General features: G+C 32.1%; 4 protein-coding genes and 1 long non-coding RNA gene across 10 annotated transcripts; all 5 read left to right on the top strand.

The window, feature by feature from the left end:
- Positions 1-138: 138 nt before the first annotated feature.
- On the top strand, positions 139-4,301 carry LOC111426456 (fatty-acid amide hydrolase 2-like). Its single transcript, XM_023060981.2, has 4 exons — positions 139-514; positions 2,600-2,819; positions 2,874-3,006; positions 3,058-4,301. The coding sequence occupies exons 1-4, from the start codon at positions 329-331 to the stop codon at positions 4,100-4,102; spliced, it is 1,584 nt and encodes a 527-aa protein (XP_022916749.1). The 5' UTR covers positions 139-328; the 3' UTR covers positions 4,103-4,301.
- LOC111426457 (uncharacterized) lies at positions 521-2,174 on the top strand. The gene is made up of 2 exons (XR_002707836.2): positions 521-1,302; positions 1,366-2,174. It is a non-coding gene; the product is annotated as an uncharacterized lncRNA (long non-coding RNA).
- A 1,036-nt stretch (positions 4,302-5,337) lies between the features above and the next one.
- Positions 5,338-7,601, top strand: LOC111426088 (fatty-acid amide hydrolase 2-like). Of its 2 annotated transcripts, none has more exons than XM_023060438.2 (3): positions 5,338-6,897; positions 6,951-7,254; positions 7,312-7,460. In XM_023060438.2, the coding sequence occupies exons 1-3, from the start codon at positions 6,302-6,304 to the stop codon at positions 7,378-7,380; spliced, it is 969 nt and encodes a 322-aa protein (XP_022916206.2). In that variant the 5' UTR covers positions 5,338-6,301; the 3' UTR covers positions 7,381-7,460. The 2 variants fall into 2 exon arrangements, with proteins under 2 accessions (XP_022916206.2, XP_022916204.2); XM_023060436.2 differs by having other exon boundaries at positions 5,339-6,897; positions 7,302-7,601.
- Positions 7,602-8,478: 877 nt separating this feature from the next.
- Positions 8,479-16,296, top strand: LOC111426473 (S-adenosylmethionine decarboxylase). Of its 3 annotated transcripts, XM_023061001.2 has the most exons (8): positions 8,689-8,888; positions 9,062-9,148; positions 12,645-12,846; positions 12,898-13,128; positions 14,797-14,889; positions 14,956-14,976; positions 15,152-15,307; positions 15,369-16,296. In XM_023061001.2, the coding sequence occupies exons 1-8, from the start codon at positions 8,782-8,784 to the stop codon at positions 15,504-15,506; spliced, it is 1,035 nt and encodes a 344-aa protein (XP_022916769.1). In that variant the 5' UTR covers positions 8,689-8,781; the 3' UTR covers positions 15,507-16,296. The 3 variants fall into 3 exon arrangements, with proteins under 3 accessions (XP_071051796.1, XP_022916770.2, XP_022916769.1); XM_023061002.2 differs by lacking the exon at positions 14,956-14,976 and having other exon boundaries at positions 8,509-8,888; XM_071195695.1 differs by lacking the exons at positions 14,956-14,976; positions 15,152-15,307 and having other exon boundaries at positions 8,479-8,888.
- A 1,642-nt stretch (positions 16,297-17,938) lies between these two features.
- Positions 17,939-26,486, top strand: LOC111426351 (macoilin-1). Of its 3 annotated transcripts, none has more exons than XM_023060838.2 (5): positions 17,939-18,261; positions 22,258-22,807; positions 22,865-23,527; positions 23,592-23,898; positions 25,384-26,486. In XM_023060838.2, the coding sequence occupies exons 1-5, from the start codon at positions 18,185-18,187 to the stop codon at positions 25,596-25,598; spliced, it is 1,812 nt and encodes a 603-aa protein (XP_022916606.1). In that variant the 5' UTR covers positions 17,939-18,184; the 3' UTR covers positions 25,599-26,486. The 3 variants fall into 3 exon arrangements, with proteins under 3 accessions (XP_022916606.1, XP_022916608.1, XP_071051795.1); XM_023060840.2 differs by having other exon boundaries at positions 17,972-18,274; XM_071195694.1 differs by lacking the exon at positions 17,939-18,261 and adding an exon at positions 20,668-21,324.
- The last annotated feature ends 567 nt before the right edge of the window (positions 26,487-27,053 follow it).

A 27,053-nucleotide genomic window follows, 5' to 3' on the forward strand; every position in this document is an offset into this window, starting at 1 on the left:
TTAATTGATAAATATTCACGATGATAATTATAATCGATAAAAGGCGATATTATCAATGATAACCATCGTTTATTTATTTTATTTTTAGTATTTCCCCGTTTCTCTCATAACCCCACCACGAAATAAAATTTCCCACTCATCTTTTATCATATATCCAGAGAACATGCGGATTTATACAACCCATAAAAACGGTGAATATTAAACAACAATGTGACTAGTAATCGTTGCGCTCCGAACACGCTCTTTTTTTACTTCTATTTTTAAATCGGTGATGTTTTAAATTGATAGAAAAAGCGTAAAAGTCGTCACTTTTTATATCATCACAATAATGGCATCGTCATTTAAAAAGTATTCGAGAACCGTTCTCAGGGTGTTCTTTTTGATTTTCGGGTACGTGATGTCTGTGTTCTTTAAATTGGCGTATAGAAGCAGGGGCAAGAAGATGCCCCCGATTCGCAACTTGATACTTCTCGATTCAGCTACCACGTTGGCCTACAAAATTCGAACGAGAAAGGTAACGATACTAACGATGTACAATGAAATCATAAATTATCCAAATTTATTCTGTGAGATCTTTTAGGTTATAAAAATAACGATTTTAAATGAGGAAGTGTACGTCATTGTCAGTAATTTATATTCCTTTTTGTTCTCTATGAGTACAACCTCAAGTGTGTGTCCTTTGTGATAACGAAATTGATTTGAATTATTGATAGTGATATTTAAAAAGAATATTGATAAGGAATTTATTATTTAAAAAATTATTTCTGAAAAAAGTATTAATCATAATTAAGAAATTTTACGTTTTAGAAGATTAAACATATGTTGTAATTGCTTTTATCATCTTACGTAATTAACAAGATTGTTTTCAACTATATAAATGTCCGGAATTGATAATTATAATTAATTGAAGCTTTAATTTTAACATAATTGTAATTTTAAGGTTAACTTAAACGTCAAAAGTGACGTTTTTAATTTTTTTTAGGTTATGTTAAAACTGACAATTAAATGTCATTATAATTTTAATATAATTTTAGCATTAATCTAATTTTTATAAAGTTTCTAATCCTGAATGAACTTTAATTTAGTTAATTTATGTATATACATCTTTTTGTGCATATAAATTCATCTTTGGAGTTAAATTCAAAGTTAAGTTTGAGAAAATGTATGGAATTGTACTGGATAGATGCCATGCTTCAAATAAAAGTATGGAATTAGCTTGGTCAGGCACAAGACTTCAAAATCAAGTCTGGAATTAGTATTACCAGACAATACACAACAAAAATTAGTTTGCATTTACTCTAGGTAAAGTCTAAACTTCGTAAAGTTAAGTTCCAAATTTCAATAAACAAACTTACTGGATTCCAGACTGATGGAAAAAGTTTTGCAAAAAGGGCAAAGCCTTTAGAATTAAAAAGTAAGTTTAGAGTACAAGATAACCTAAAAGACCTAAAAGAAAAGTAAAAACGATATTGCTGAGAATGGAAGAATGTAAAGTAAGACTGAACATAGAGGAGATGGAGACTGGTAATTACAGAAAGAGGTTTATAAAGGAACAACTAGACTGGACAGAAAGGAGGAAGACTAGAAAGGGACTGGTAATAGAAGAAATACATCTGTCATGACAAGAATAAGACAGATAATAGAAGAAAGAGTCTGGAAACAGTAAACAGATGGCGAATGGAGACTAGACAGAGAAGAAAAAACTGGATAGAGATTGTGATGGAAATAAATAGACAGCGAGCAAGAACAGAGGAGAGGAAGAGTAGAAATACTGGACAGAAAGCTCTAAAACTGGAAAGAAATGGGAAAAGACTAAGTACAAAAGAGGAACACTATAAATTGATTATCATGGTAAAACAGAGCACAGGGGAGACTTGAAACTGACTGCTATGACAAGAATGGTAATGACAGTAAGGTACTGAACATAGAAAAACGAGGTAGAAGGGAAACACTGACAAGTGAGAAAAGAGACTGGGTAGAAGTATGCGTGGACACTTGAAGTAGATTATTAATAGGAGGAAGAGAGGAAAAAGATATAATTCTAAGAGGAGGGAAACTGATAATAGAAGAAATGGATTGAACAGAGATTAGAATGAGAAGAAGAGATTGGGCAGAAAAACATTTATCACAGTATTTTCATAAATATAATTAAAATTTGAAGTTTACAACATTAATTCCATAATGTTAAGCTTTTTGATTAACTAATTTAATGCATTCCAAGATATTAACAGAAATTGCTTAAAAAAGCTTAGAAAACATATTTTTTCCACATTCAACTGGTATTTCATTTTATATATTTTTAAAGAACCGATTAGTTTTGTTATTTTTTCAAATTATATCCTTAAAATGAACTGCATCACAAAAAAGGAATAATATATATTTTTTGAACAAAATCCCCTTATCGATTACTTTGTTGTCTACAATCTGCAACAAAGGTTGCAATTTGTGTTATTTTCGAACCATTACGAACATTTCGTTTCAGTCATAAATAGACGGTGAATCATCGTTAAGTATTTACTTTTAAATCTCACACTTTAATAAAAACAATTTGTGGGATTCGAATTTATTAAAAATCAATTTTTTCTTTTCACCAAACCAGGTAACAAGTTTGGAAGTTGTCGAATCATTCATTGCCCGAACGAAAGAGATTAATCCCACGCTTAATTGCTTCGTCGACGATCGATTTGAAGCCGCGCGAAATGAAGCGAAAGAAGTTGATGAAATTATTAAAAGCGGAAGGATGACCGAGGAGGTTTTAGCGAAAGAAAAACCATTTTTTGGAGTTCCATTTACAACTAAAGACTGCATAGCTGTTAAAGGTAATTATAATAACTCAAAATTAATTATAATAATAATAAAAAAAAATTTGTTAGGATTATTACACACCTCAGGTTTATATAAAAGAAAAAATATAAGAGCAACTGAAGATGCTGATGTTATCTCAAGATTAAGAAACGCTGGAGCGATCCCGATCGGATTAACAAACGTTTCTGAGCTATGCATGTGGTATTAATCAATTTAATTAATTAATTAAGTATTAAATTAGTTTTTAATTAGGTGGGAAAGTAATAATACAGTTCATGGTCGTACAAATAACCCATATGATACAAATCACATAGTTGGGGGATCTTCTGGTGGTGAGGGTTGCGAGCAAGCCGCCGCTGGCTCAGCTTTTGGGATAGGCTCTGATATTGGTGGCTCAATAAGAATGCCATCATTTTTTAATGGAATTTTCGGCCACAAACCCTCAAAATTCATCGTTTCAAATAAAGGCCAATACCCCATCCCTAACAGTAAAGAACAAAACAGCTTTTTAGGTATTGGCCCAATGTGCAGACGAGCTGAAGACTTATTACCCCTCCTAAAAATAATCGTTTCATCACCACTAAACGAATTAAAATTAGACGAAGATGTAAACATAAAAAATATAAGATTTTTTTATCAAGAAGACGATACTGGTGGAGTTATGACATCGCCTGTTAATTTAGAGATCAAAGAGTTATTTAAAAGAATTGTACTGCATTTAGATAAAACCCACAAAATCAAAGCGCAAAAAGTTGAGATGAGGGAATTCGCAAAATCGAGCGCGATTTGGTTGGGGAATATGACGTCGCCTGGACCAAATTTCCAAGAGCAATTGAGTAATTTAAACGGGAAAATTAATCTTCCTTTAGAATTTACGAAATGGTTCCTGCAAATTTCAAACCACACGATTATCGCGTTATTTACAGCGTTGGCCGAGAAATTTAGCCCATCTTTTCAGAGCGAAAAACATCTTTACTGGGTAAATCAACGCGATGAATTTAGAAGGAAATTGGTCGATTTATTGGGCGATGATGGCGTGCTTTTGTACCCGACTCATCCAACTCCAGCTCCGTTTCATAACGAACCTTTAACTAAAGCCTTTAATTTCAGTTATACTGGAATAATAAACGTTTTGGGATTTCCTGCAACTCATTGTCCCATGGGGCTCAATTCTGATGGTTTACCAATTGGCTTACAAGTGATAGCTAACGATAAAAATGATCGATTATGTCTCGCTGTTGCTAGATATCTTGAAAAAGCTTTTGGGGGGTGGGTTCCGCCCGAAATCCAAGCGTAAATGTGATTATTTATAATGAAATCATACGTGTAAGAAGATGTATTTATTTTTTAAAGCTTTTCTGTGTGTCGCACGTTTTTTTTATTGTGTCACTTTATTTTTCTACTTAAGGAAATATATATCTATATACAGTGTACAATTTTAAATAAATATGTTTTGATTAAAAAATTAATTTTTTTTAATCAAATTAAGCTACCTATATGAAGAGAGTTGCTATTTAGACACTTAGAGTAGAAAGAACTTTGATGGAAATGTTAATGAAAATGTTTCGTGCTACTAAAAACATCTCTAGGATACTTAAAAGACATGGAAAATAGAAAAAGCTGGTTGGTGTGTGTCAAAATGGTTCTGTTCGACTAAAAATATTTCTAGAAATACCTCTAGAATACTTAATTAAGATAAAAATATAACGAAAAAAGATTGTGGTATTTTTGAAGAGTTCCAAAAGGAATAGAAAATAGAAAAAGTACTTTGCGATTATTTAATAATATTAAAAGATGTCAATAACATTAAAAATACGTTTTTTTGAAAATTTAACGACTTTAGAATATGGGAAAAGTTGATTGGTGTGAATCAAAATGGTTTTAATTGATTCAAAACAACTCTAGGATACATAACAAAGGTGAAAGGATTAAAAGAGTGATTTTGGTCTTTTAAAAAAGTGTATTGATGACACTAGAAAATAGAAAAAGCTTATTGGTGTGTGTCAAAATAGTACCAAATGATAGAAAATACACGCTATAGTTACCGAAAAGTTACTTTTACTGATTATGAGAAGACTTGACTTCCTTTCAAAGCTGTGGTGTTAATCTAATTACTGCCATTTAGTGTGATGCATGCTTAGTTAGGTATTTTGAATGTTTTTTGTGACTAAGAAGTCTATCATCAAAGTAGATTTGACTTGGTAGTTGGCCATCCTGTTCAGCCCCATTGATCTTTGATAGGAGAACTTGAGACTGATTGTATGTCGAAATCCCACCGTAGGATGGCATTAGCGTCTATACTGAAATAATTTAATTAAACCAACAGTTTTATTATTAATAGTGCGAATGATGAGAGACAGCAATAACAATTATTACCAGTATCATTCTTTTAATTTAAAAAGTATAGATTCCAATTCGTTATATTTTTTAATTTGTCGCAAACTTCAACTTTTAAAAATTTATAAGTTGAAGTTTGTTCAGAATGACAGATGAAAACGTCATTTTAAAGTGATTTATCGGTAAGAGTGTAATAAAGTAATAATGGTAGGATTAAATAATTAGATTATAATTAACATTATAGCTTTGTTTCAGCTAACGTTACAACTGGTTGGAAGCTCGTCAGATGCAATCTCACATGATGCAGTGATATTCAAATGTGGTGGCATTATTTGACAAATGTAATTGCCATAGGTAATTGCATCTGAGGAATTCCCAACCAGTCAGAACGTTAATTGGAGTTCTTCAAACAGTTATTCTGTGGTTGGAGCCAGTTTTATATATAAATCCAATCCAACCTGTATTCTAGTGGTTCGGTTCTTAGCTGAATAATTCCAAAGTATCCCCAACAGATGGCGCCACATTAAATTTATTAAACACGAAATTTTCATCATGTATTAAGTGAAATGTGATATTTTGAATGAATCAACCTCATATTTCTATAAAATTTTCACAAATTACCAAAAATTCGATAAACTTTTCACCGAAATGAACCATTTTCGAAAATACCCCCAACTTTTTGAGATAATTTTTAAAACATGACAATTCTCTCTATCAATCAAAAAACCTTAATTTTACCACCTATTTTGACGTTTTAATTTTACATTTAAAAATAGGTCCCTCAACAGTACCATTTTACCGCTACTATTTCGACCTACTCCTCGATTTTATTTTTAGGCGAATATACAAATCAACTTTACGTTTACCCCCGAAAAAATCGAACTCATCCTTGTTATTAATCCGGCCAATAATCGACGAAAGCGCTTTATCGTTAGCGCGAAAAATCCGCTATAAAGATCTTAAATGCGAACAAGTCGTTCGAGCGTTTATTAACCGATGCCAAGAAGTAAATGCGATTTTAAACGCAATCGTCGACGATAGATTTGTCGATGCAATAAATGAAGCACGCGAATTGGATTATAAGATAAAAAATGGGAATGTTACCGAGAATTATTTTAACGCGCATCCTTTGCTTGGAGTTCCTTTTACGGTTTCTGAGATGTTACCATGTGAAGGGATGAAATGGAGTTTAGGGTTACTTTCTAGGCAAGATGTTGTAGCGATTTCAGATGCTAATGCAGTGGTGTTAATGAAAGAGGCTGGTGGTATTTTGATCGGGGTTACGAATATATCTCAAGTTGGGTTTTGGACGGAAACTTACAACCCTGTTTATGGATTTACAAGGAATCCTTATGAAATTTATAAAAGTGTGGGGGGATCTTGTGGTGGTGAAGCTTGTATTGTAGCAGCTTGCGGGTCACCGATTGGTATTGGAATCGATTTTGGGGGTTGCCTCAGAATCCCTGCGAATCGTTGTGGGGTTTTTACCCACAAATCTTCTCCAAAATTAATTTCAATACAAGGAAATCCCCTTTTTTCAAACTCAACGGAAAATAACATCGCGGTTATTGGCCCCATCGTGAAATATTCCGAAGATCTAAGCTTTATCATATCAATCTTAACCAAACTTGACGTCTCCCGATTTTTATTTGACGATGATATTCAATCAAGAAATATTCAATATTTTTATTCGTCTCGATCATTGTGTGGATACGCAAGCCCCGTAAGAAAAGAAGTTGAGAATAACATCAAAAAGTCTTTTCTTAATTAATACAATTTTAGTTTGCAAATAATTTTTTTTATTTTAGAATCGTTAATGAACTCAATAGGTATTCAGTAAATGAAGCAATTTCGCTCGAAATCGATGAAACCGTTGATACAATACCCATCTGGGGGTACAAACTCGCTGAATGTAACTCAGATTTTAAAGAGTTAATGCGAAATGAAAAGAACGAGGAAATACGACCAATTAGAGAAGCAATAAATTATTTTTTTGGTAAACGCGAATACTGTCTTTACACAATTTATAACTTACTTGGTTTGATTGCTATAAAGCCAACGAATGATGACCAATTAAAACAAGTTTTAGATAAAATTAAGGATATTTTTTTGGTGATTAAAATTAATTTTGTTTTAAGGGTGATTAATTTTTTTGTTAGGATATTTTAGGAGATCACTCAGTGTTATTATTTCCAACTGAACCACTTCCTTTGGGATACCCGTACGAGTCATTATTGAGACCACACAATAATTCTTATTGCGCTTTATGGAGTGCGCTAGAATTCCCAGTAACTCAAGTCCCTGTTGGATTGATTAAAGGATGTCCAATGGGTGTACAAATAGTGGCGGGGCCTTATAATGATCATCTTTGTTTAGCAGCAGCGAGAACTTTGGAATTGTTGCTTGGTGGTTATAAAGAACCAAGTTCTTAATAACAAGAATAAATATATAAAAATGATTATATTCTTATTTATCTGAAATTAGTCTTTATAGTATTTAGACGCTTGGCTAATCCAGAACGTTTCTAGTTCTAGGTCTAGTGTTAGTTCTAGTTTTACACTATCACTAGAACTTACACAAAACTTAGAACTAGAACCATTGATAGATTGATCATAGATTGATTTTACTATCCAGAAATTAAACGGGGTATACATAGTAACTAAATAGCGTTTCCACATAATCATTCTAATATCTAGTGCATAATCTGGCATAGTTATTGGTTGCATTACTCATAATGATTGGTTTCAATATGCAATAATTAGATACAGTCACTCTTCCGAATTAAAAAATAGAGTATAAAAATAGTATATTATTATATGAGCATATAATGAGGGCTATTATTACTATATAATACTTATACATACATATGTATACGACTATTGAAATTGATTCCATAAATTTATTTTTTAAACAAATTTTTGAATTAAGTTTAAACGTCAAATGTGACACAAATTCAATGTTACTAACTGTAACCAACTTCACAACAATTTGTGACAATTAAAATGTCAATTTTATAAAACGTTTTTTTACGAAAATTAATTTATGCTTAAATCATACCAAAAAAGGAATTTGTTTAGGTTTTTTTAATGTCAAACCTTTAGAAGCTCCTAAAAAAATTGAATTAAATTGACGTTTTTTAAAATTTTAACGTTTCAAATAATAATTATTAGTCTGTTTTAGAAAACTCATACATAAGGTATATATTAAAAGGGAGTCGTAAAAGATCATTTTTGTGTTATTTTTTGCATGCTTACGCATTATTTTGATGTTTTAGCATAATTCAATAGAAATTATTAATCGAAGTCGGTTAATTGGGAGCTAACTTCACATTATAACCTTCAATATAATTAAAATCATGTTGTCAACCACCTGTCATTAAAGCAATAATTTATTCTAAAAAAAAATGATTCTTTTTGGTGGTAATTTTTTCCTTATTGATTGATAGGGTAGGAAAAGCATGCAAATAAGAATTGAAAGAAATTTTAAATATCGCGGTTGATCCAAAGTAAAGTGATTTCGATTGGCGGGGGCCCGATGCGCGCGCAAAATTTCGAGACGGCGCCGCGGCCGGGCAAAAATCGGATTTTCGTTTTATTTTCGGTCTGCATTCCGCGCGGTACAGACTCATCGTCTTCGAGTATGGGTGACGGCGTGCAGTACTTCGAGGGGGTTGAAAAACTTCTAGAAATTTGGTTCGGAACGGCGACTTCCGCGGACGGGGGCGCCGATCTCCGGAAAATCCCCAGGTTTGTCAACGGTATTTTATTTCAACACAGTAACGGCCGCAATCCCGTTGATAATCATCGTTTCGCCGGCCGCCCACGATCGATTGCCTCTTGTTGTTTTTTTTTTGTGTCACTCATTGACAGATGAAGTTATTCATTGACAGTTTTGAATTTTTTTTTACTTGTGTTTACAGAAATAAATTGGAAAATTTATTGAAGATTGTTCGATGTGAGATTATTAGCTTTTGCAGAAATGATAGGGTCGACGCTTATGTTCTCAGGTGAGTTTATTTTTATTTAAATTTTTTATTTTTGAAAAAGTTGCCAAAAAGATGGCAATCTTTGCCAATGCTTTTACATTGCATGAATGGAAGAATTTTTAGCGAAATTTTTATTTATTTTAATAAATTTATTAAATAAACATTTTCGTCTCAATTTCACTGATAAAAACCAAGGCCAACCTAGATTATTCACCTATACTTTTTTTTGTAAACATTACAACTATTTATAGACCATTTTCACGTCATAACTGAGTGCAACGTCGTCGCTACGATATTTTTAACCTACTTTGTTGCCAAAATATTACGCAACCTCACCGCTAGTTAATTAACATAAAAAATTTGTTATTTTTATCGCTTTTACACGTCATTGTGTTTCGATCGCATGCATTCCTCGTTTCATATCAATTTTTTATTTTTTGGAAATTCCCCTAACTTTTACCCAACCTCGTATATACACATTACATTACAGGGTGTAATCAAAATTTATTAGATCATTTCCTTCCTATATTTAAATTTATATTCAAATCGAATTTTGATAAAAAGGAGGTCAACGTAGTTTAAGCGAAATTCGGTGATATATTTAGATAGGTTAAAGGTTGCATTTTGTTGATACAACTTTATAAATACTTTGTGATGATAAGAAAATGATTTAGCGAAGAGAAATCGTTTCCGTTATTTTTTTTTTTCTTATTTAAAAATAAAATTGTGGATAGAATTTTTTTTTGTTGTATTAAATAGGAAGTAAAAAAGTAATAACTTTATCGGAGAACTTAACCTGTAAGATTTTGAGGTTATCTAAAATCTGGGTTTATTATAAACTTTCGTATCTTGATAAAGAAGGAAGCACGTGAAGTTAATATAAATAATTTTTTTAATCGATTTCTATATCGTTGAATATCAAAAAATGTGTTTGCTCAACCTGTTTCGGATGTGGGACATCATCAAGGTCTTTACATGATGTCATTTTAATCAATTATTAAAATAAACGCTTTTGGGTACACAAAATATTCCTTTCTGTTTCTGAATAGAAGCAATTTTCGCTAAATACATGGCTTGCCCCTTTGATTTGACGTCCTATCAGACATTTCTAGTACATTTTTTAACTTTCTAAGTGTATTTTCTTCCCAGATTTAACAAGATCTTTCTCTAGGCCTTCTATTCTCATCTCCATCTCCTCCACTGATGTGATATTCTCTCTTCTATACTTGGGATAACTGGGCCGTACCCTGGTAAAAATCTTTACAAGGTACCTTTAACTGGACCAGCTTCTCGAATACTTCTGTTGAGTTGGAATCTCCTTTTTTCAATGTAAAGTATAAGTATTCGGGGGAGCAAGAAGTTTCTGTTGGGTTGGGTTAGAAATTAAGGAGGTTATTAAACGTTCTTAGTACATCTATCAAAACTTTGAACTTATTGGAACTTGCCATAATTATTTTTTTAATAGTTATGTTGGGTTGAAGAATTTTTTTGCTATATTTGTAACAATGAGCAAGTTATCAGGCGATTCCAGAGACTTTATGAGAATTTTCAAGGTATTGGAACGTGTCAGAATTCATTTCTAACAATTATGGTGGCTTGGAGAATTCTTTTTGCGACATTTGTAACAATGAGCAAGTTATCAGATGATTTCAGTATGTTTATTAGAATTTTGAGTGTTTTGGAACTTGTCAGAATTCATTTCCAATAGTTATATTGACTTGAAAAATTCTTTTTGCTACATTTATTAAAGTGAGCAAGTTATCAGATGGTTTCTGGATGTTCACCAGAATTTTGAGTGTATTGGAACTTGTAAGAATTCATTTCCATAGTTAGGTTGGGTTGGGTTTGAGAGCCCTTTTTGCTGCATGTTTATCAGAATTTTGGGCGCATTGGAACTTATCAAAATTTATTTCCAACAGTTATGTTGGGTTAAAGAATTCTGTTTGCTACATTTGTAACAATGAGCAAGTTATCAGATTGTTTTTGATTATTTATCACAATTCTATTAAGAATGTTATCAATTCCGGTCCTAATATTTATCCAAATTCTAAAGATATCGAAAATCGTCGGAATTTTTTTGGATTTTGAAACTACTTTTATTAAGAACTTGTCAAAATTTGGTTCTAATAATTCTGTGGTGTTAGAAAACTTCTTTTCACCGTTTACGGGGTCCCGTAAAGTCGATTGCCTTCTGATCTTTGATGGTAATACTTTAAGGTCTGCCCATGTTCCAGCCCTGAGCAGGGTACAAACATGCCATAATTAAAAAGCTAAATTAAAAAGTATATATACACAATATTATGTTTATCAGAACTCATCAGAGCTCTGCGCTAGAAGTATGGTTCTTTTTCTCATTAACTCCTTCCAGTCCTATTCTTTTAGCTGCGCTTTCAAGTTCCAACGCGTCCAATTTGTCATTAACGATCTTTTCACATAGTGATTTGTCTCTCTTTTTGTATATATCACCCTTATTTCGCATTCCTCTGGTATCTGCATTACAGTATTCTGATCATTTTAGAACTTAAAACTATTTTGCAATAGTTTTGGTAAAAGATAAGTTACCGCCCCCTCATCCAACATCCTCTCCATGTGGCTAAGTCATCTAAGTCTGCTTGAAGTCTAAAGTATGAGCAAAAAAATTACTTTGTGGCAGAACTAAATTAAGTTGTGGCAGAGTAAACCCAAGTTATAATAGATCTTATAACACTTTGAGTAGTTAGTTTGGATTCTTTTTTCATTTAATAACATTTCCTTTCTTAGCAAGCTGAGGCGATCTCTCATAATTAATTATGGAGTACCTAAATGTATTAGATTTGCTTAGAGCAAGATCGATGACTTGCTAAAATGTACTTTTTGCAAACTTGTAAGATTCCTGAGGATGACTTGATTATCGAAACCGGTTTTATGAAAGAATTAGGAATTTATAAAATACTGCCGATTCAGTTCTAATCATCACGGTATATTTCCGTCACTTAGATATGCAATTCATTTTTCAACAACAATAAATTCCAAGAATGAAATTTCTTCGTATCGATTACTTTTATACACGAGTTATAACCGTATAAAACAAAAGAAGAAAGCTATATATATAAAGCTTTTTAGTGTCTCCCTCTATGGCGATAGCCGCGTCGCAGCTGCTGAATCGATTGTTCTGTAGCCAAGGTCAAGGTCGATCTGCTTTGTTTACTTTTGTATGCAGACTCTATTATAATTTTGATTTCTAATTTTAGACATTTTTTAAAAATTTTTACTAAACTCATTTTTACCGATTTAACGGGAAAAAATTGTTTTAGTGATAACGGAAGGTCGTGACCCATTCTTTGCGATCTAGTTCAAAGGTTAAAGAAAAATGACCGTTGGACAGGTTTTCTAAGATAGATTAAAAAAATTTTTATTTTCAAAAATTATCGCTTTCTGGTATTTCTAGAATTCGATTAATACCTAAATAATTTTTGAAATGATCCTAATTTTATTAAAGAAATTAACGCTAATTTTTATTTGTTTATGTTTTAAATAGCGAAAGTTCCATGTTCGTGTCAAAACGTCGCTTCATCTTAAAAACATGCGGGACTACTACACCTCTTCTATGTCTTGAACCTCTTTTGGTTCTTGCAGAACAATACGCTGGTTTTACCGATGTAGAAGACCTGTTTTATTCGCGCAAGAATTACAAGAGACCTGAACTACAAGTTTCGCCGCATCAGCATTTTGATGAAGAGGTTTCAATTCCAAATCTTTTTATATTATGTATTAATTTTATATTTTTTTAGGTTGCTCTTTTGGACACGCTATTCCCAGATGGTGCTGCGTATTGTTTGGGTGCCATAAATAAGGATTGCTGGTACCTGTACACTTTAAATCCGTTCCCGGAAAAAGCGGTCAAACCGATTTCCGGTTCCGAACCTGATCAAACTTTAGAGATTTTAATGACAGATTTAGATCCTGACATTATGGCTATTTTTTCTAAGGAGGAATGTTTAAATGCAGAAGAAGCCACAAAGGTAATAAATATATGTATATTCTCAACTTCGTCATTGATATTACCAAATATTAATTTTGATATCTCCCAACATCTCGGTTTCCTCTCAACGTTTCTAAACCTGTCCATGAATCTAGTAATCTCTATCTAGTCTTATTGCCAATTTATGAAGATCTATCTCAAGATAATTTGTTTATTAGATGTTTTTAGGCCAAAGCCAGAATGCTAATTAAAGCTTTATTTCGAGTCGAAATTTCTGTATATATTGTGGGTAGTTTCTTTAATGATGGATTTTTAAAATATCTTTTAGTTTTTGAGATATTAATTTTTAAATATAATAAGCCATTTTCTCATTCTTCAAAATAAACAAATATCTTCAAAAAATCGTAATGAATCGTGACTTTAATAAATACTTATGATATCATCAGCATTTGTAATATAAATTATAAGCTTTCCAATGAAAGAAACGGATTTTCAAAATATCATTTAGTTTTTGAGATATTAATTTCTAAATGTAAGGCATTTTCCGCAATAAACATTCATTTTCAAAAAATCGTAATAAATCGTGGCTTTAATAAATACTTATGAAATTATCAGCATTAGTAATACAAATTATAAGCTTTCCAATGAAAGAAACGGATTTTCAAAATATCTTTTAGTTCTTGAGATATTAACTTTTACACATAAGGCATTTTCTAATTTTTCGAGATAAACAGGTTTCTTCAAAAAATCGTAATAAATCGTGGTTTTAATAATTACTTATCATATCATCAGCATTTGTAATACAAATTATAAGCTTTCCAATGAAAGAAACGGATTTTCAAAATATCATTTAGTTTTTGAGATATTAATTTCTAAACATAAGGCATTTTCCGGAATAAACATTCATTTTCAAACAATCGTAATAAATCGTAGTTTTAATAAATACTTATGAAATTATCAGCATTAATAATACAAATTATAAGCTTTCCAATGAAAGAAACGGATTTTCAAAATATCATTTAGTTTTTGAGATATTAATTTCTAAACGTAAGGCATTTTCCGGAATAAACATTCATTTTCAAACAATCGTAATAAATCGTAGTTTTAATAAATACTTATGAAATTATCAGCATTAATAATACAAATTATAAGCTTTCCAATAAAAGAAACGGATTTTCAAAATATCTTTTAGTTCTTGAGATATTAACTTTTACACATAAGGCATTTTCTAATTTTTCGAGATAAACAGGTTTCTTCAAAAAATCGTAATAAATCGTGGTTTTAATAAATACTTATCATATCATCAGCATTTGTAATACAAATTATAAGCTTTCCAATGAAAGAAACGAATTTTCAAAATATCATTTAGTTTTTGAGATATTAATTTCTAAATGTAAGGCATTTTCCGGAATAAACATTCATTTTCAAATAATCGTAATAAATCATAGTTTTAACAAATACTTATGAAATTATCAGCATTAGTAATACAAATTATAAGCTTTCTAATGAAAGAAACCGATTTTCAAAATATCATTTAGTTCTTGAAATATTAACTTTTCCACATAATAAGGCATTTTCTCATTTTTCGAAATAAACAAGTATCTTCAAAAAATTTCTGTATTGTTTCCTTAATCACAATGTGAAAACTTCCAAAAATGTCGTATGATAGATATACATATATTAATATATATATAAATTATTTTTTTAGAAATCTGGTATTGATAAATTAATTCCAAATATGGTTATAGACGATTTTCTTTTTGAACCATGTGGATACTCAATGAATGGAATCTCGAAAAATGTAAGTTATAATTATTAATACGAATTAATTTGAGTGAGTAAGTTGTTTTAAATTAATTGCATGTAGACAACCGTGGAAATATCTTCAGTAAGTATTAGTAGTCACACATTTTAATTTTATTTAAGTATTTTGTCTAAACGTTTTCCATAAAAATAATACATAGACAAAAAGGACGAAACTTGTGTAAGGAAACGCCTTATATGCTTGGTTCGGCGCGAAAGCTTTTATTTACCCGTTTCTCTTTGTTTCATTTTTTATCCAGGGATATTACATGACCATTCATATCACTCCCGAGTCCGACTTCTCATATGTAAGCTTTGAGACGAACGTGCCTGCTTCTTCCTATTGGGAAATCATTGTTAAGGTGTTGGATACTTTCTTACCTGGGAAATTTGTTGTTACTATTTTTAGTAATCAGGTAAGATTCGATTAAAAAATGATGTTATTTAATTTTGAAAAAAATTATTTGATTCTTTCAGACGTCGCAAGCGAAAGGTTCATCAAAAGAACTTCAATATCTCGGCAAAATTCGCGATTGGACTCGGCGTGATATCCAACTTTGCCAGTTTAAAAATTACGATCTTACTTACGCGTTTTATTCTAAATTCCCAAGCTGAGGGTGTCAGGCCGTGCTGCGAGCCCTCGCAGCAACCCTTTTTTCCCCCCGTTCCAAAACCTCTTTTCCCCCAAATTTCCCATCTCGTTTCTTTCGCAACAAAATGAAATCACATGATCCGCCGCCGATGGTTCTCCAATTGTACGTTTCGTTTATTCGCTCTTCGTTGGTGTTCTCGTTCACCGATTTCGCATCGCCCCTGATTTTGTTTTCATGGTGGCGCAATAAGATTTCGTGAGGGTCGCTAAGAAACTTTTAAGGCAGCGGCCGACGCAGGCCTCCCTTCAACCTATGAGGGTTAGGGTTGGCCCCCGGGCTGCCTTAAAAGTTTTGCGACCCTGGATTTATATGTGTTTATAGAAATCGGCGCGCAGCTGTAGGTACCCTCTGGCTGTTCCCCGTTTCGTTATCTTTTTGCTGTGAAGAGTGGGCCTTTATTACCCTCTTCTTTTTTTTCGTACAAAATCACCAGTCCACGACTGTGCCCAAAAATAATAAAAAATTAAATAAAATCTCGCGCTCAGTCGTAGACGTTGAGAATATCGTTAGTTTTGTATCGATTGAGGTAGTCGATTGTATCTCTCTATCTAGAAACTACCTGATTAAAATAAAATTAAACTTAAAAGAATTAGATTTATTTTGTATGTTAAGAAATGGAGTTATATCTAGTTTTTACTAAAAATACACATCATAATCAAAATTTAGGGTTTAGATTAATAGTTTGTAAGTTTGTTAGTTAATGGGATGTTTTATGTAAAAATATATATTGAAAATAAAAATATTATATTGTATCTTTTACTTTTATTGTATTCATAATTGAAAAGTATAATATAATAATATACAGGTGCCCATTATGTTGTACTCGGTGTACAACAAGTATGGAATTATAGTTCTACAGCCTAAACGTCAACTTATATTAAAAAAAGTTTTAAATAAAAGTTACTTGAAACTATTTTCCGCATATCTTGGCGTAGAAATAAAATAAAAATGATGATGGCAGTCTGAGTTACGACATGGTGAGTGTGTTTTTTAAACGGAACATCCTGTATATTTTAAGGTTTTTGGATTCCTTTTGACAAGGTGTTGCAAAATGCCATAAGGTAATGCTTTAAACTGCATAGTTTTCGAGATATTGAAACTTTTATTTAAAAAGATTTGACGTAGCGACAACCAAATTATAGCGTCATTATGGAATAGACAATCTAAGCCAGTTTATTATTTTATTTATTATATAAATAAATAAATTTATTTATTAATTTTAAAACATTTAGAATTCTTTGCAATTATCTCGCATTCATAACAAAGTCATTAATTGTAATTAATTCAAATCGATTCTAATTAAGAGAAATAAATTAAAAATATCTCTTTTTGATTTAATCCACTTACCTTGTTTATAATTCCCTAGATAAACCAATTTTGAGTTAAATACAGCCTTTTAAACCAATTAAATAACACTTTTCCCATAAAAAAAACTTAAATTAAATTTCAATTTTAACAAGCATCTGGAATGTTTGGATCTTAATCACCATGGTAACCGAGTCAAGTTGGATAACCTAAAAATAATAAAATTTTAACCTTAATATTTAGCTTTATATTTTAATATTTTTTTTATTTATATTATTTTATTTCTTTTTTATATATTTTTGTATATTGCTTCTTAAGTGAAATACACTGTATAAATAAAAACATAGAAATATCAATTCTTCCAATGACACAGCAAGGCTTTTGCGAGGGGGTACGTTCATAACAACAGCGTTCATATGGACTTGGATAACCTTATACAGTATGTTTACTCAACGGACCTTGGTTCTACTCATCTTTTGTGTCAGGTTTTTGAAGAAATGTTTGGTTAGGTGTTGATTGTCAAAGTTATTAACTCATAATTTCCGTTTAATATGCTTATCTTTTGATATGTGTGTATCATAGGAATCAAAATATCTCTGTAATGTATGTTGTTGTATTAGTTTTGATATATTTGGTAAGATTAGTTCAACATTAAAAGGAAATTATTGTCTCCGAGAGTTATAATTAAGCAGTTTTGATGTATTGAGGTCTACATAATTTACATCTACACTAATACTTCAGTTTATTCCATTGAATACATCCTATTTATAATAGTTTACCTAGTTAACCTACAAAAATTGATAATAACCATTTAAATGTTTTACAGTTATTATTTTGTGATGTAGTACAAATTATTTGGAAGAAATCTAAAGAGAGTACTTATAATATTAATGTAAAGAGTAAAATTGTTTTCATTGATGGTTTATGATGGTGTAATTGTTAATAATAACCAAGCGTATAATTCTAAAAATATGAGTTAACCCTAAAAATAAAGATAAAAAGTTTTATTTTAAAATAATAAATAAAACACCTAAAAAGAGTTTATTATTAAAAAAAAACTTGGTGTAATAATAGATATTGATACAGATACAGAAAAGTATTTTTATAGGTTAAAATATGTAACTGTCATTTCCGCGTCTCTAAAGGAATTTAGCCGGCGCCATCTAAAGGTGAGCAACGAATACTCTCAAAAACACAGAGTTGTCAACAAAAGACGTTACGGGCAAAAGTGACCGTTTTCCCCCTTCGCGAATTCATGGTACAAACGTGTTTAAGCCGCCGCGTGTGCCCCAAGTGACACAGTGAGCCCCGCGCTATTCGGTGTCAAGTTAAATTATGAAGAGACGCAATGCTGAGTTCGGAAAAATGAGAAGACCCGTGAAACGGACCAAGATCGAGGGAATATACGGCAGGTGCGTTCAGACTGTGAGTCTGTATTCGGCACGTTTTTTAACTTGCTCACATTCTAACACACCAGCGGGACCATATGTGTCCCAAAATGGCAGGATTATCAAAATTTTATGAAATTTTTGATTTCGCCTCGGTTTTTTTTCGAAAATATCCGAGCGGGTTTAATGAGCCGATTTAAAATCGAGTGATTAATCGGCTCAAATGGCGTAACTACTTTGACAACTGTCATTTAGAATTTTTTTTTAGGTTAGGGTAAAACGTCAAAATATTTACATCAAGAAATGCTATTTTTAAAAAATTAAATAATAGGTGCTATTATTTTATTATTATAATGAGTGTTTTCTATGTTTTTTATATATAATTATTTTAAAAAATTACAGGTTTTATCATAAAATTACTTCATCAATTAATGGGATGTTTTAAATTACTTAAATTGTTTGTTTAAAACTATTAGATAAAACAAACATGAACATTAATAATAGTGTAGTGGTTTAAATATCTTGTCATTGTGGTTTGATGTAGAAACGTATTGATATTTGAGCCTTAAATTGATCGATATGATATTGGGTTGCAAAATTTTACATCTGTAATGGACTTAAATAAGGTGTCTAATGTTCCTAAAGTGCCTAAGTTAATCAAAAATTAATTAATAACGATTTTATATTACAGAAAAAAAGTATTCATTGTGAGATGAATTTTTTGGAAATTGGAGCAATACAAATTCAAGGAAATATAAAAAAGATATTAATTAAAAGAGTTGTGCTTATGGGAGTAGTTAAAAATCCACCATTGGAAATGACTAACTCCTCAAGATGAATGAAGAATAAGATCAGGGTTAATGTAAACCTTCTGAATCAAAATTGTTTTAATAAAACTGACTGGAGTTTTGTGATCAATTATATAAAGGAGTGAAAAAATGAGATCTTGTGTTTATCATCCTGGTCATAAATTATGCTGTTAATATCTGGGCAAAACAATGCATCAGACAAGCAAGTTTATTGTGAAGGTCAGGAAGAAAAGGCTACCAAGACTTACTATATCCTGAGTTGTGTGTGTTTGGAAAGAAGTAATCCAGAAGGATAAGACATGGGTTTACGAAGCAGTCATTGAGCCTATACTTACTTAAGACAGTGAAAGATAAATAGAAAAGACATCAGTAGGGTTAATTGGGTCCAACTGAAATGCTTCCAAAAATTACAGGAAAGACACAGACTATGGAATAGCTATATTAGAGAAGAGCTCAATATGCAGCCAATCTAGAGAATGATTGAGGATAGACAGCTATATTTTAGCCACATGGGCAAATTATAGGTACTATAATTTGCCAACTAAAACAAACTAAAAAGAGATACGAAAATCCCCACCTCTTTTTTCGAGACTAATCCAATCCAAGAAATACCAAACCTCTATATTCTTTTGTTTTTAAGTTATGGCCAAAAAGTCATATTTTCGTGATTTCAAAAAATTCTCATATTTCGTTTATTCTATGAAATTAGAAATGTGGTTGACACGTTCTTAAGACACATTTTTAAGTAGAATGTACTGTCATTGAAAAATTTTAAATACACTTGATGTATTTTTTTAAATACAAACTATAGTTGATTATGATATTACTGAAAAAGGCGTATTTTTAGGTTTCCAACGGTGTGTTTGCGAAAAATAAGCTTAATAAATTAATTTTATAAGTTAATATTCAATAAGTAACGTGTTTATTTATTATCTACTTAAGTCAGAAATCGTGATAAGTACTCCTAGCGTTTTAAGTTTTTTTTAAAACTAAACATTCAATTTAAAAATGGAATTCAGTAACTGAAAAGTATGATATATTGGAATATTTTATTCGCAATAACAACAACGCTAATGCTGCGTGTGGGAGAAAAAACAACAAGATGGAATTCCTCCTCACAACACTAGACCTGTTTCGGTGCTTTTAAGTATAAATTTTCAGGATAAAGTGATTGCCACAAGAGGACCTGTAAAATGGCCACCTCCTTCACCAGATTTGACACTGTTAGATTTCTTTCTCTAGGGCTACATCAAAAACGAACTTTACAAAAAATGTAATAGAAATATTGGTCAGTTGAGTGAAAAACTTGAAAAATGTTTAACGTCACTTTCGAACATACAGTGTGTTAATTAATTATCGTACCCGACGTCATCATTGCAAGTATGCAACCAATATCACAGTATAAGCGATTTGTACGCGATTTGCGTATTGCAATACCCATACTGCCATATTAAATGCAGTTATTAGTGTAGTAAAGAGATTTCTTTAATTTCAAAAATAAACGAAATATGAGCATTTTTTTGAAATAGCGAAAATTTTACTTTTTGGCTATAACTTAAAAACAAAAAAAAATAGAGGTTTGGTCTTTGCGGGACTGGATTAGTCTTGGAAAAAGACTACTTGTTTTGTATCTCATAGTTTTTGAGATAGCCTATAAAAACACTCAAATTTGCCCACCTGTATATGGAGGCGAGAGTGTAAATCAGGCGACTAATAGGGAGACAGAGAAAAATATGGGAAGACACAGTGACACAGTTCGTGGGCAGCTGAGAAAGAGAGGAATATCTTAAACGTTAACCATACCCAGTTCAGAAAGTTACTCAAATTAGCCTATTTTGCAAATTTTCATTTCATATGCATTCACTTTGGCTTAAGAAGAATTTTTGGTTTGCAGAAGAAGGCGGTGAGAGTTATATGCAATCTTAAAACTACCGACAGCTGTAAAGATGTATTTAAAAAAGAATGTATACTTACCCTACCAAGTGCATACGTTTTGACTATCTTGATGTATGTTTATGACAATGGAAATTTAATGTGAATGCAAACTTTCACACATACCACACAAGAGGCAAAGAAGAACTGAGATTTCCGTTACATAGGATAGAAGCGACTAAAAGATATGCTGATTTCTGGGGAGTTAAATTTTTCAACAAGTTTCCAGAAGAAATCAAATCTATGGAACGAGGACACTTCAAAAAATGTGTGAAGTCGAATTTGGTCAAGAAAGCCTACTATGTATGGTCTGATTATATGCAAGATCAATTTGTGGAGTAACAAAGTTAATTTGTTTTATTACTATACTTATTATACATACAGGTGTCTCAGCGAGACCGGTCATTAGGCGTTTTTGGGGTTCTGGCCAAAATAAAAATTTGAGAATTTAGACTTAAGTATTAATATTACGTTCTCTTTGACTAAAATATTTTCAGATTTCTAGCACTTCCGGTTATACCGGTGACCTACTTTATTTTTTTAAATGGAACACCTGTATATTTTTACATATTTGGATTTGTCTGCTTTCAAGGTTTATAAATAACTTTACTTTTTGCAATTTGATACGACCATTCTCGAGTTGTTCGAATTTTTTTAGAAAAATCTGCTCCAGCAGACATTTGTTCAAAAAATCAGAGAACACTCGATTTTTGGGATCGAGAACTTAGAGAATTATTTATAAACCTTGAAAATAGACAAATCCAAATATGTAAAAACATTTTATCTAAAAAAATAAAGTAAGTGGCGATTTTCGGTATAACCGGAAGTGTTAGAAATCTGAAAATAATTTAGTCGAAGAGAACGCAATTGATAATACTTAAATCTGAATTCTTAAATTTTTATTTTGCTCCCTAGAAACGTCTAATGACCGGTCTCGCTGAGACACCTGTATATACGCATTTCTTTTTTGTATTAGTACATTGCTTTTGACTTTTCACTGTAATACTGTATTACTTACGTGAATAAACATTATTATTACCCCAATGCCACCTTAGGGGTTCGCTGGGGTTAGTTATTATCTCATCCTTGACCACTAAACTAATTCTCAAAATGTTAAAATGCGCTGTGAAACTTATAACAAATTATAAAGGGGCTATTTATAGAAATTAAGAAATCATTTTAGTATCAAATTAATGCTGAAACGTTCCTCTTTAATATAATAAAGTTTTTATTACTTTAATCAAAATGTTTAACATCAATTTGATTTTGTTTGTTTCAGTGCTTTCCTGTACGTGAAGTTGTTAGTGTTGTGGGTATTGGTAATACTAGCAGACTTCATCCTCGAGTTTCGTTTCGAATTCTTATGGCCGTTTTACCTATTAATTCGGTCGGTATACGACTCGTTTAGATACCAAGGTCTGGCGTTTTCGGTGTTCTTTGTGTGCGTCGCGTTAACATCCGACATGTTGTGTTTCTTTTTCATCCCGGTGCAGTGGTTGTTCTTTGCGGCCAGCACGTACGTGTGGGTGCAGTATGTGTGGCACACGGACAAGGGGGTCTGCGTGCCGACGGTGGTGCTGTGGGCGGTCGTCGTTTACTTGGAGGCGGCGGTACGGTTGCGCGACGTCAAGCACATGCCTGGACATCTCGATTTATGTCGACCGTTCGCCGCGCATTGCATCGGGTATCCAGTTGTTACACTCGGGTTTGGGTTTAAATCATACATCGGGTTTCGGATGCGGCAGAGGAAGCAACGGGACGTAGCGAAAGAAAACGAATTTTATATGCAATTAATGCAACAGGCTTTACCTATGGATACTACACCACAGGTAATAAAATAAATCTATTTTATTAAAAATACATCTTTTGACGACTTTTTATATTAGGTTCAAGAAAATCCTTCAACCACAATAGTCGCATTAAACCATTCAGTACAAAAAGAAAAGAAAAAAGAGGAAAGAAATGGGCATGTTTCAAATGGAACCCTAGCGAACGGAGTCCACAGTCAGAAGTCGCAAAGAAAATCGGTGGAAAAATTCAAAGAAGAGAACCATGAGAGGCACGAAAAACGAGATAAACCTAGTCACGCACACACAAACGGACTCATTACTCAAGAAGAGTCCGTGCCTCATCCTCCAATCGTTGAAGCAACAGAACAGAAGCCTCCAACGACGAGGCGGAGAGAGAAAAAAGAACAAGATAAAGATCGGGAGGCGGCCGAATGCCTACAAAGGTTAGAATTAGAAGCGAAACGATTAAGAAACGAGTTGCAATGCTCGCGGTCGAGCGAGCAAGATTTAAGGTTGCAAGTGGCCGCTTTAACAACCAGCGAAAAAGTATTAAGGGGTGATATACTCACGTTACAGCACAACGTCGAGGACTTACAAAATAAATTACAAAGTTCGCAGAGTACTAAAAACACAGACCGTCAAATGATTAGTTATTTAGAACGTAAGGTTCAAGAGGAGAAACGAAACCGACAGAATTGTGAGGCACAAATAGCTCAAGAACGAAAAAGTAGAAAACAAGAAGAAGCTAGAGCTGCGCAGGTACTTTTTATTATTTTAAATCATAAAATAATCAATTATTTTATAATTAATTTTGATTAAATAGGTTGCGGCACAAAATAACAGGGGCGAATGTACAGAGTCGTGTAAATCGCGCAGGCGCGAATTAGAAAACGACTTACAAGAGTGTCGAACGACGCAACGATGGACTGAAGAACGTATGGCAGCTTTAGAACGGGAGAACACACTGTTAATTGAGAAATTACGCGACACCGATCTGCTTAGGTCCGCGCTCGATACGTTGCAAGACCAAAACACCCACCTTGAGAATTCACTCTCCGCCGAAACGAGAATCAAACTCGATCTGTTTAGCGCTTTGGGTGAAGCGAAAAGACAATTGGAGATACGCGACAGTAAGATGTTTTTAAAATTTTTAAATTAAAAAAAGCTGTATCTGATGATGCACGGCTATACCCGAAACTTTCTAAGTCTAGTGTTCATTTTAGTTTGAGTTCAAAAAATCACTGCGTCCATATTTTTAAGAGATAAAAAATGATTTATGTCTCAAATTGAAGATTAAAGCTTCTATTTTAAGATGATATATTATATGTAGGGTGTTTGATTAAAAATTTTTTTAGAAAAGGACGTTTTAAGAAATGTTGAAATTACGTTAAGTTTGAAATTGTCAAAAAAGTAAGAATTTCAAAAAATCACTGCGTCCATATTTTTAAGAGATAAAAAATGATTTATATCTCAAATTGAAGATTAAAGCTTCTATTTTAAGATTATATATGATATGTAGGGTGGTTGATTAAAAATTGTTTTAGAAAAGGACGTTTTAAGAAATGTTGAAGTTACGTTATGTTTGAAATTCTCAAAAAAGTAAGAATTTCAAAAAATCACTGCGTCCTAATTGTTTAGAGATAAAATATGATTTATGTCTTAAATTGAAGATTAAAGCTTCTATTTTAAGATGATATATGATATGAAGGGTGTTTAATTAAAAATTTTTTTAGAAAAGGACGTTTTAAGAAATGTTGAAGTTACGTTAAGTTTGTAATTGTCAAAAAAGTAAGAATGTCAAAATATCACTGCGTCCATATTTTTAAGAGATAAAAAATAATTTATGTCTCAAATTGAAGATTAAAGATTCTATTTTAAGATGATATATGATATGTAGGGTGCTTGATTAAATTTTTTTTTAGAAAAGGACGTTTTAAGAAATGTTGAAATTACGTTAAGTTTGAAATTGTCAAAAAAGTAAGAATTTCAAAAAATCACTGCGTCCATATTTTTAAGAGATAAAAAATGATTTATGTCTCAAATTGAAGATTAAAGCTGCTATTTTAAGATGATATATGATATGTAGGGTGTTTGATTAAAAATTTTTTTAGAAAAGGACGTTTTAAGAAATGTTGAAATTACGTTAAGTTTGAAATTCTCAAAAAAGTAAGAATTTCAAAAAATCACTGCGTCCTAATTGTTTAGAGATAAAATATGATTTATGTCTTAAATTGAAGATTAAAGCTTCTATTTTAAGATGATATATGATATGTAGGGTGTTTGATTAAACATTTTTTTAGAAAAGGACGTTTTAAGAAATGTTGAAATTACGTTAAGTTTGAAATTGTCAAAAAAAATAAGAATTAATACACTAGCCCTGAATAACAACTAAACCTAGAACTAACACTAGACCTAGAACTAGAAGCATCCGGGTTTAGCCGTCTTAAGAGACGTATACGTAACCCAAATGTTTCTAGTTTAATAAAAATATACAACAATGGTGCTGAATTACAATTAAAACTAGAACTACCGTCCTTGATTTTTAGACCATATAGATATTTAAATATACTGATTTATTAAATTGATAATATTAATAATAATATGTTTTGTGTTAGGTCAAAATCGACTCCAAGAAAAAGAAATCGAAGAATTAAAAAGTAAAATTGCCCAAGTTTTGGCGGTGATGCCAAATGATACGTTTGGAAGTCCGACACCTTCCAGCGCGATATCGAGGGTGAGACTGGCTGAAAGTCCCCCTGGTTCGACGTTGGATCCAAACGCGACGGCCTACACCCCGAAAGGCTCGCTGGTGGCGTCAACGGAAGCTTGAGAGAGACGGAATCGTCGAGTGGCGACCCAAAATTATGATCGGTTTCCGACAGCAGCATCAGTCCCTCCATCGAGCCCCCCAGGTTGTTCTCCCCCGGCTTTTCGTTAGCTTGTTCAATGTGATATAATTTATATTTACTACTGTGAAAACGGCACTGGAGAGGTATTTTTTTTTTTGATCTCTAGCGTTTTTATTTTCTGTTTTAAGGATATTGTTTTGGTTTTGCGCCGGAATCTGGAGCGCTTTTTCAGTTGGTTTATTATTAATTTTTTTTAAACATGTTTCGTTCCTATCATTTGTGATTATTTAATTTTTGTGCCCTGGCATAAATTTTTTTTAATTATTATTGAGAATCCCAGTTTTATTTTAAATCATTAATTCATTATCCTAGGTTTATTTTTGCGTATTTTACGTCCTAGTCGTTCTACGCAGTATTTTTTTATTTTTCAATTTTTAATCGGTTGTGTAACGGAGGCCGGCTTTACTTAAAAGAAAAAAAAATAATTTGAATCTCGAACGAACCCATTGATTTCTTCTTGTACTTAATTAAAAGAAAATAATTATATTTATAATTCGACTCGAAATATCCTTCACTTCCGTCGCTTCCCACTCCGGATCCAAGCTTATCCCTTTATCACCACCGACATGAGAAAAAAATTAAGGGACTAAGCTCATGTTTTTACTTTTATCGAACGTCACGTCGTTAAATCAGAGAACTAATGTAAAAAAAACTTGCAAAAAGAGATACTAGGATAGGTAAAAAAGTGTGTCGCGAAGCAGAAGCCATACGATTTTCGCTCTCTATATGTTACGAGACCGTGAAGTATTTGACAGTGAAATTATCGAGAAAAAAACGTAACAAGAAATAAAGTGCATAAATGATTTAAATTGTTTTTTTCTCTTAATGGTGTTAAACTTTCCCGTATATTACTAAAACTACATCTGTTTTGAGCATATCTTATGGATTCGTTTAGGAATAAGAAAGGATGATCATATAAACATTTTTTGTAAATTGTAATATTCTGGAATGATGTTATAGTACAATATGGAGAACATCAGATTAAGGCACTATTCTTGAAACTGCATATAATGAAGGAAAAAGAAATTTGTTGACTAATTGGAGATATTCTCTGGAAATCGTCGCTCATTGTTGCACTAAACTGTCGCTTAAGGGCTGTGAAGTGATCGTTGCTGAAATTCTTGACTTTTCTGTTGCCCAATAGCGGTAAGTTTGTTTATTTACAGTACTTCACAAGTTACAGCGAGCTTCATCAGACGAGAACAACACACCGGAAACGGATATGTCCTGAAGAATGTTTCCATACACAACTCTGCATAGCAGATTAAGTATGCAACATATAAGCATTAGATTAAATATGCAATATTTAAACCTTTTCTTCTTCATCAACGACGAATAAAAAGTTTAATGCCGAGGCGCTGGCGGCCGAGGCAGTA

The sequence above is a fragment of the Onthophagus taurus genome, chromosome 5 (assembly GCF_036711975.1).
Source record: "Onthophagus taurus isolate NC chromosome 5, IU_Otau_3.0, whole genome shotgun sequence".
Taxonomy (NCBI): domain Eukaryota; kingdom Metazoa; phylum Arthropoda; class Insecta; order Coleoptera; family Scarabaeidae; genus Onthophagus; species Onthophagus taurus.